Source organism: Rhagoletis pomonella, unplaced genomic scaffold, assembly GCF_013731165.1.
Source record: "Rhagoletis pomonella isolate Grant_MI unplaced genomic scaffold, Rhpom_1.0 Rhpom_scaffold_00124, whole genome shotgun sequence".
NCBI lineage: Eukaryota > Metazoa > Arthropoda > Insecta > Diptera > Tephritidae > Rhagoletis > Rhagoletis pomonella.
Genome location: NW_023458678.1, coordinates 74428 through 85069, shown reverse-complemented (window position 1 = coordinate 85069; position 10642 = coordinate 74428). Strand labels below are relative to the sequence as shown.

Below are 10642 nucleotides of genomic sequence, written 5' to 3'. Positions count from 1 at the left end.
AAGATGTCCGCAGCTCAGGTTGATTGAAGAAATCCGTTTAAATTTTTTCAAATTACATCTCCTTGCATATTGGCAGGGTTGCATACTAAAGGTAGTTTTGTAAAAATTTAAGATATGTTAGTTCATTCAATATTTATATCTGAGCCAATAAATAATGACAAATATATCCGAAAAACAAAGTTTGGAGTAAAACGCATTTTTATGGCCCCCAAATTCCGATTCATTTTAAATACAAAACTCTAAATTTTTTTTGGACAGTTTTCATTGAGAAGTCATTTTTTCATATAGCTTTTGTATTTTTAGCAACAAATATTACACATTTTGTCTAAAACTTGTTTGTAAAATAATATTATTAGCGCGTACATTGTCAAAAAGGGGAGAAGAGATGATTTATTTTTATTTAATTCTTAAAGCACCTAATTATTAGAGGTACCTTGGTAATAGGTACACCATGGTAAATATTCGCATAAAACTGTTGAATATTTAACTTATATGGCTAGTTACGTTTCATTCTTACCTCGTCCATTGTGTTCATTTGCTTTTATGTGCTCGTAGCAAAAGCGACTACCTGGCAAACTATAGGGGTTGAATTTTACTTAAATTTATACATTTATCCACCAAAGTCGTTTGATAAAGTGATAAACTTTGGTTAAATAGATTTCCATACAAAGTTTTACAGTTCAGTTATCAAAATGATAAATTTATCACTTTATCAAGTTTATCAAGAGTTTATCACTTTTGATGAAGACCCCTATTGTTTATTCAATAACAGAACAAAGGAAATAAACAACATGAAAATAATATTTGTTCACAATTATGAGCACGGGCATTTTGTTCAAGTACGTGTAGGAATGAAATACAATAATCAATTTCCTTCTGTTTTTCTCTCTGAAAACCCGAATTGTCTCAAATTTAGTGACTTGAGATGACACTGGATTATTGAATACCATCATAACTCTCAGATAATATTTATCACAGCGCACGGCAGTGCGCGCGAGTGACGGAAGCAGCCACAGTAGCATGCTGAAATAATAAGTATACTTACATTTTGTCTCAAAATAAATAAAAAAATTTACTCAATTTATTAAAAACCATAGTTTAAAAGTATTTTTATTGATATTTCTTGTTCCTTCGAAACTCGATAAAATTAAATTTTTCTTTATTTGGAATAAAATTATAATTAAAAAATTATGCTGCAAAGCAACACTTTCTGTAATTCCAATAAACACAGAACCCTGTTTCATATTTTTTCGGAGCTGCACAAAACTCTGGTCACGAAACAGCACCTCGGAACCCTGGTTTTTCCCGTTATTTTTCCCGAATTATTTCATTCGGGTCGTAGTTTTGCAGCTTCGGGCCGTTCGGTTTTGCTTGCCATATTGGCTGCCATATTGTTCACACTGTCATCGCCATATTGAACACCCTGTCAACTAGCTGTCAACCCTAAGATATCTCACTTGTATTCTTCCACAATGGTTTTAATTTATTCATTACTGCCCGTGGCCCGCACGCGTTACATTTGGAGTAAAACAATTCCCCTTTCTTTATACCATGAAGATTTCCTGCTATCTTTGGAATATCTAAATTCATACCCTACATTTTAACATATTTACTTTTTGCATTTTTACATATTTATTTTATTTTTACAACAACAATTAATATATTACAGAATGTCTTTATATACAACGTTCACAGCTTTCTAGTCATTAGACAATACAAACATGTTTTCTCTTGAGGTTACTCTTGAAAGAGCGACATACAGTTGGCCATGTGAAAAACAGTCAACGCTCAAATCTAAGCCTGCAACGTTGAAGGTTTGACCCTGCGATTTATTAATGGTCATTGCAAAAGATGTCTTTACCGGAAATTGTAAACGTTTAAATTGGAATGGTAAATCCGATGGTATCATAGGGATTCGGGGAATCAATACATCTTCGCCGGTACCACATCCTGTGAGTATTGTGCACTCTATTATGAAAGTTTACAGTGATTTTACCAGCAAACGCGTGCCATTGCAAAGTTTAGCCTCACGCTCTACTGAAAATTCTCTCTCTCTCTCAGCTCTATATCTATCCCGAAGCTGACTGAGTCGGGCCTCACGCTCTACTGACGATTCTCTGGCTCTCTGTATTCGATGTCTATCCCTATCTCGGGTGCGGCGAGCCTCACGCTCTACTGAAGATTCTCTCTCTATCTCAGCTCTATATCTATCCCGAAGCTGACTGTGTCGGGCCTCACGTTCCGTTGACGATTCTTCATCTCTTGCTGAACGTAGTCTTCTGGCGTTCACTGTACTTCGACCTATGTCCGAACGACGACGTCTTACAGACATGACTTTATAATTTCAGTACAAAATTTACTATGCACAAATTGCCATATTATTAGTATGTGCCGCAGTAAAAAATATGTAAATACTTACCATTTAGAAACAAAAGATAATTACTGATGTAATATCTTCAAAAATTAATTAATTGGATAAGGATAAATGCTGTATCGATTAAAATCGCTTCGAAAATAACCTATTAGTTGTCGTAAAAAGTAAATGACAAAAAATGTTATTGTGGGTGTAGTCGTTGGAATCGATAGCAAATTTAACGCGCTCCGAATCAATAAAAACTATTCAAAAACTGTATTTTAATTATGTGCGATTTATTAATACAGAACGTGAACAGAGCGGTTTATTTCGCTGAAAAAACACTCACAACTAAAAATTTTTCAAATTTGGGTTTTATGTATAAAAACCCTCAATGCAATGGAATTCAGTACGGCAATAAAGACATGAATTGAAAATACATACATACATCCGAAATTTAATTATGCGAGAGACTCGTACATATGTACTTACATACATACGTACCGAGTTCTTTCACCATACGATCTAATTCAACATGAATGAGGTGGGGTGAGATTCCCGCATAACTTCTAATGTTTCATTCGGTTGACAGCGAACAAACACACAAACAGCTTTTTTTGGAAAAAGTGCTGCTTTTGTTTAAACAATTTTGGTTAAATAAGATATGAATCAACTATTTTTTTTTTGATGCAGAACGAAAGTAAATATTTCAAAGTTTAACTTCAAGTAAGTTTCATTTTAATCGGTGGATTTTTTTATGATTTATGGCTGTGTAAACAAAAAATTTATGGGTTTTTACCACATTTTTTCCGATTGCCACGCCCCCTTTATATATTTCTTCACATTATAACGACATAAACCTTCCTCTGCAACCAATCTATCTATTAAAAAAAACCGCATCAAAATCCGTTGCTTAGTTTTCAAGATTTAAGCATTTAAGGGGACATAGGGACAGAAAAGTGACTTTGTTTTATAATATGTAGTGATATTGCTGTACATATTTGTATAATAGGGAGGATTATTGAGGAAAGGGTGCGAGAGTAGACTCCAGTTATAAGATTATAAATTAAATTTCCAAGAGAAAGTCGGTTCTTTACATATTTTCTAATTACTTTCGAAAATATATTAACTCAAAAAAAAAATAAACAATGCTTCATAGATCGATTTTTTTTAAATCTAACTTCATAAAGTTCTTTAAAAATATTTTGTAAATGAGGCCATAAGAGCTTAGGGGGAGAGTTACAACACAAAAATACATTTAAGGCGCAGCGAAGCACGCCGGGTAATTGCTAGTATCCTATTAAAACTTGATATTTGATTAGTTTTTCGATACCATTTTCTGGAAACCCAGCCAGCAGATAAACGTACTCTTTGGCGGCAGTTCGGTTTTCGTGCAGTTGTCGCATCCGTAAACGTTCAGAAAATGATTAAAATTTTCGTTCATTTTTCGGAAACCATAATTTTAAACTCCCCAGCCAGCAAAATATCCGAAAACGTATCCGAAAATGGAAACAATTTCGTATAAAAACCTGATGTTTCATCCGTTTTCCGATTCCGTTTTCGGACGTTTTTCAGATCAGTTCTCCCACTTAAGTGTTCATCCGAAACGTATGTGCAGAAAACTATCGAAAATGGTTGTAAAACGGATGCGCTTTTGGCTGTTTTCCTAAAATTTGTCTGATCCAATTTTTCGTTGAAAACGATTTCATTATGAACTTCACAGAAACTTTTTCATGGTAACAGGAAACCAAACCAAAAACAAATTTAAGATTCAGCAATTATTTCAAATTTGAATAACTAATTTGAATGTGTTGCTTCTGACGGAATTCGAACTTGGGACCTCCTGAAAGCTAACAAATAGTAGCATACTTCTCTGCACACTCAGCTACTGGCGAATATTTTAAAATTATTGTTTTGAAATAAGATGATGACATTTTCGGATACGAAAAATGAACAAATATGAAAATCGTTTTCTGAACATTTCCGGAAACGAAAAATGTACGAAAACTGCACTTTCGGCAAAGTACGTTTCTCTGCTGGCTGGGTCTTTATTCAAACTGAATATTTGAAAACTTGTACATACATACATAGATATACGTAAATAGTCTGCTGGGGTCCCAGGTTCGAATAGCGTCAGAAGCAACAGATTAAAATAGCAGGAAAAGTATTTTTTTTTTTATTAAATAATCGCTGATTCTAAAATTTTGTATGATTGGTTTTCTGCAACTATAAAAAAACATCTATGGAGTTTAGAATGAAAGCGTTGTCAACGTAAAATTGAATAAGAAAAATTTTAGAAAAACAGCCGAAAACGTATCCATGTCACAACCATTTTGGGTATTTTTGTACTTAGACATACGCTTGGCACACACTTTGTTTGGATAACGTAACCGAAAAACGACCGAAACTGAAATTGGAAAACGAATGAAATATCGGGTTTTAATACGAAATTATTTCCATTTTCGGATTCGTTTCCTGATATTTTGCTGCCTGGGAACTGTGAAAAATTGGAATGCTTGATTGTAATTGTAATTTACGAAGGAGCAAAGTGTATTTTTTTTAATTTTTAAAAATGTATTTTTTATATACATATGTACATTAGGGTGGCCCCTACTTTGAAAAGAGCTCGGATTCTCGTCCCACCCCCTAGAAATGTGTTAATAGCCTAAAGACTAAACTATACAAGTTTTAGTGGTTAAAAAAACAACTGGATCTTAATATGGGAAGTCTCCTAAGAGAACCAGGGTTTTCCGATGGAAAAATATTGATTTTCAAGAATTATATACCATTTCTACCAAAAGTTCTTTTTTCACCGTATAAAATACATGGGAAACTTTGAGTGCTTTGACAACCCTCTAAATCTTTTTTGATTGACCTAAAACTTTGTATAGTTTAGTCTTTAAGCTATTCACACATTTCTAGACCGAGAATCCAAACACTTTTATTTTTCTTCATATAACCAAGGGCCATCTTTATGTACATATGTCCTACATATAACCATATGTTCTTTATAGAACGATCTATCGGTCCATAGAATTTTCATCGACCTTCTTTACAGCCAAACTACTTCGTATTTATTTATAGGCCCGACAAATATTTGAAAAGGAAGCCGAATCTCGCACCTGTGTCGTTAGCAATGGATTCCTAATTCTATTCCAGGCGTCTAGTAATGCCGGTGGGGATGCTCCATCTACATCTGGCGCAAGCAATAACCTCACATTGAATTTAAACGGTGGAAATATGATTTCTCCTGCGCGCTCTAGTAACAGTCTCACGAGTAGCATTGGTGGTAAGAATAAAGATGTTTTGGATAGCGGTAGCGATGAAACTGGTTCCAACGCCTGTGCTGACTCTGCGGCCGGTGTTTAAACACCCTCTGATATAACAATAATACAGTATTTAGTCTTGCAAATTTAAAGCAAGGCGGAAGGAATATATTTTTGCGTATAAGTATAGTGTAATGGAGGAGTAATAACAATCAGTTACTAACTATACACGTACGTATATGTAAATGGAACTATGAGAAGCATTGAGATGAAATTACTAATGTTAAAAATATCTAAATTTTGTTTGTGCATTAAATATGTAGAAATAAAATTCTACTTAATATGTGTTTGTAGACTAAGATTAAAATTACCTTCGTTAGACTTGAAGTACATATACACATACATACAGCGTTTGCCAAATGAGACCTACCGCAGCAGGTACATGGTTTGCCTAGCCATGTGCGCACTCGCTCCATCTTGTGGGAACCACAAATTAGGACGTGCGCTGCCGTTGGCCGCAACAAGTTGTCAGTAATTGTTCTATAAGAAGCCCCCAGAAATCGTTCTGGCGTTTCATCCTCAATCTCGAAGAAATATAGGCCGATAACTCTTTCGGCCATAACACCGCACCAAACAGTGCATCCGGATTGGGGTACCTGATGCTGGTGTGTTGCCCTTTGATTTACAGAGCTCCAAAATCTACAGTTTTGCTTAGAAATGTGATTCATCCGGCATCAAAACATTACCTAAAATATCAATTTATGCGGCAAATTGTGTAAAACGCATAGCGTATTGTAGTCGTTGTTGGTGGACTGTAAGTATCCATTATGATTTTCTTAGAGATTAATTATGACACAAAGAAAATAACAATGATTCTAAAAATAAAGAAGTTATACGTGTTAAACATTGGTAGGTCTTATTTAGCCCACCCTGTACATGCACTTGTGGTCAGCTGATTAAGTCAAGTGACATTTTGACTATTATTATGGTGTCCAGAATTTCAAAGAACAATAGAATAACATTCGACAGTATCAAAAACAGACAGTATCAGGGAGGCTCATAAATTTCAACTCCAAACATGAGATGAAAACAATTCTAAATACGGCTAGCAATTTTAAAAGAAGAGTTCTCTCTCTTCTCTTGCTAGAAAAAGGTAATGCATCCCCGTTTTCCCAATGGGAAGCTAAGATATTAAGTTGTGTTTTGTTGTACGTTTTGTAAATAATTATTTGTATATGTAACCATATTGTGTTCTTTGCAGTCCTGAAGATGCCTTTAGATTACAGGCGAAATATCGATAGTAATAAACAAAAAGGAATATAAGACATCCAATTGCTTTATTTACCATCGGCCTAGAGCTCAAAAAGCAATCAAAAGATTACAATAAACGGCCAGAAAACAAACCTAACCGAATTCAACAAACTTTAACATTTACACCCAAAAATTTTAAAATTTTTATAAAAAAATTTTAGTAAAATTTGAGGTAGGGAATTTTACAGCCCATTAAATTTTAGTTGGTAAAAGTGCAAATTTTAAAACGCTAGAAAATCTCGTTTACTTTTAATCATTTTTTTTTGTTGACGATGTTAGGCATTTTCCTCCATATAAAAGTAATCGTCGACCATACTTTATATCACAGCTGGGCAGCATCTGCGCCCATACATATACACGCTCTGCTTGGGAAGGCTGCGAAAACTTCATTCAACCGCACGACTTGTTCGCACGCACACAACAAAAAATACTCTGCCGAAACTGCCCACCTCTGTTTTATATGGAAAAAATGCTTAACCCCGTCAGCCAAAAAAAAATATTAAAAGTCAAGCGACTTTCTATCGTCTTCAAACTTGCACTTTTACCCACTAAAATTTAATGGGCTATGAAACTCCCCACCTAAAATTTTTCTAAAAATGTTTAGTAAAAAGTTTAAAATTTTTGGGTGTAAATGTTAAAATTGGTTGAAATTGGTTAGGTTTGTTTTCTCAACAGCGGCAGCCAAAAATTTATTAAAAATCAACGCATACTGCATACCTTAAATTTTTCTAAAAAATTTTAATAAAAAATTTAAAATTTTTGGGTGTAATTGGTAAAGTTTGTTTAATTTTTATAAATTTTGTACGAAGTTTTAAAAGTGGATTTATGTGTCGCTGGTTATATGTATAATGTGCTAAAATTTTATAAAAAATATAAATAGGCAAAAGAAAGATAGCTAAACCTGGGCAAAATGTCACATAACTTAATCAGCTGACCACAAGGGTATGTACAGACATACATACATTCATCTATTACCTGGAGTAATTTTGTACTAGTTATTATTAACTGTTATACAAAATACGTATGTGTGTTTGTGCAGTGTACAATGTACATCATCAATACCAAGGCCCTATTTCGAATTTTTGTAGAAATTCGGTTTTTAAATAGTCCATTAGTTGGCTCTCGAAAACAATCGTATACTAAAATTCAAAGGCATATCTTCAAAAATACGAGCTAGATCTGTATGCATTTCCATGTAAAATTCCAAATTTGTCAAATAGGGACATTTGCATTGGTCGTGACAATATGTTAAGGGCCGGTTGCTCACTAATCCCCGGTTAAACATCGTTATCGACGTTACCGACACCGTGCTATATTCGTGTCAACCAGGCTTAGAGCAACCGGCCCTAAAACTTTCTTTATCCTTTTTTAAACTCATCAACTTCACGGCAATAATTCAATGTGATGTCTATTCTTTAGTAATCTAACTTATTTATCTCCACGAAATATACTTTTTATGTATCTGTTGTCACGGTTGTAATTTTATTTTAGCTTTAACAGTTATGTATACGGCTTTTCCTAACCCAGAAACAGGAAATAATAAATCTCTTCGCGTTTGCGCACAAAAACGAATGAGCTCAACGTTTATTTATTAAATTATGTACATACTAGGGATGCCAATCCCTAATCCCGGTCCCGGGATCCCGATGTTTTTGATATTTGATAGTAAGAACTTGTTTATGAATTTTGAAGTATGATTTTTGTAAAACGTTTGAAACTGTACTTTTAAATTGCAGACTTAGCCTTTTTGAAGAATATTTAAATGAATGTACTCATAGCGTTGCTAATGTCAATGAAACAGAGAGTTTCAAGAAAAAGTTACATAATTTCTTAAATCAATATACTCAAATCTAAAAAGTTATAGTTTATCCGACGTGCTGGTAAAAGAAGTTCAAATATTTTGTAGTGTAGGAGATAGAGGTCATTATCTTCAAATCGCTTATAACTACCTTTCGACAGTTGAGCCTAAAATTGTTGAGGCCGAAAGATGTTGTTCATCAGCAGGTTTTGTATGTAACAAGTTCAGGTCAAGATTAGAAGACTCCGCTTTAAATAGTTTGCTGCTCTTATGTACACATTGTGCAAGTACCATGTTGACCGAGCTTTGAACGGAGTGCATACAATTTTTACAATTTTCAAGGTTTGGATAACAGATACTGGTAATTTGGACGGCTCTAAAAAAATATTTTGGAAAAAAAATGGATTTCGATATCTAGTTAGTAAATTTCTTACTCTAAAATTTAGGTGGCAACCCCATTCTGAAATACGCTGGAATTGAGCGTATATGTACTGTGTATACTAACAAAAAAATGCTAATTAAAATTAACAAAATATAAAATTATTTTACATAGAAGCGTGGCAACCCTGATCAAAAATATTTTCTGTCCAAGGTTCTCAACAATACCATTCATTTGATGACCATATTGCGATGTTTTAGATAAATTGTGAAGAATCGATAATAAGTGGCAACCTTTCTTCCTAAGGGATAACATTTTGTATTTAGGGAAAGCATTGTTTAAGAACCTTCTCTGGGTACCCATGAATAGTAACATTTTACCTTTTTTTTCTAAACAAAAAATTAAATAAATATGCGATTCAAAATATATATATATATGTATATATATCCATATGGTTCTCGGAAACGGCTCTAACGATTTTGATGAAATTTTGTACACAGATAATGTTTTGGATCTTAAGGTTATCTGAATAGCCACTATCTCCGAGAAGACTCGTAAGTATAAGGTTGCTACCCATTCGAATTTAGTTACAAATTAATTAAGACGTCATAATATTATAATATTGGTATCAAATCGAAGGTACTTTAAAGATCCCGAATTAAAAATATATTTTGAATAGGGTTACAAGAATTGCTTGTTAATAATTAGATAATAACAACACCGGCCCAAAAAAAGGGGTGTGCTTCTAACCAGACCCACCTACCGACATGTATTTCGACCCGGTGAATCCGAATCTGAGGTCCGGTTGACTCGTTCACCCTCAAAATTTCGAGTTAATTGCGAAAAAATGGCAAAAAATCGCCATTTCTGTATGAAGTAGAATAAACATGTTTAGAGAATTTATGTTTGTATATTTTTTTTTATTAATTATTACTTTCAAAAGTACATTGTTATTTGTGATGTATGCGTTCCTGGACCACATGGTTTTTTAAAAACAATTTAAAAAATGTATTAGGTACTTTTAGGTTTGTCTGAATTAATAAATATGGGAGTTTTACAATAGTTTATCGTAAATGTTAAATAGTTTTATTTCATGGTATCTTTAAATGCTTTCAGATATTGAATTTTTACTCATATTAATAAAAGTTATGACTCAATGTGAATTTCGGGATAAATATCGGGATCCCAGGATTACTGAAAAAATATCCCGAAATCCCGGGATCACAATTTTCCTCATATTTTGGCATCTCTAGTACATACGTATACATATGTATGCATGAATTAATATATTTAATATGGTGTTTTTGTAAGTTTGTTTGTCATCTCTGGGACGCGGTTTTTTATTTCCAATACTGGTATTTAATTAATTTGATAATACAGTATGATAGCATTTATAAAAATATGAGTAGCAATATTATTCCTTTTACGACTTGTACTTTTATTCTTTCTTAAAAAGAGTTATGTATGTACATATTTTATATGTATAAATCTCAATTCATCTGCATGTATTTGAATCGGCTTCACAACTGATATGG

General features: G+C 33.4%; 1 protein-coding gene across 6 annotated transcripts in view; it reads left to right on the top strand.

The window, feature by feature from the left end:
- Positions 1–10642, top strand: part of LOC118750057 (1-phosphatidylinositol 4,5-bisphosphate phosphodiesterase classes I and II) — a gene marked incomplete at its 5' end in the record, with an annotated part of 104066 nt that overhangs the window by 69450 nt on the left and 23974 nt on the right. For 4 of the 6 annotated variants that reach the window (XM_036484789.1, XM_036484788.1, XM_036484787.1 and 1 more), the window contains 1 exon segment: positions 5438–7459. In XM_036484789.1, the coding sequence (XP_036340682.1) occupies positions 5438–5722 (285 nt within the window). 6 annotated transcript variants of the gene reach the window in all.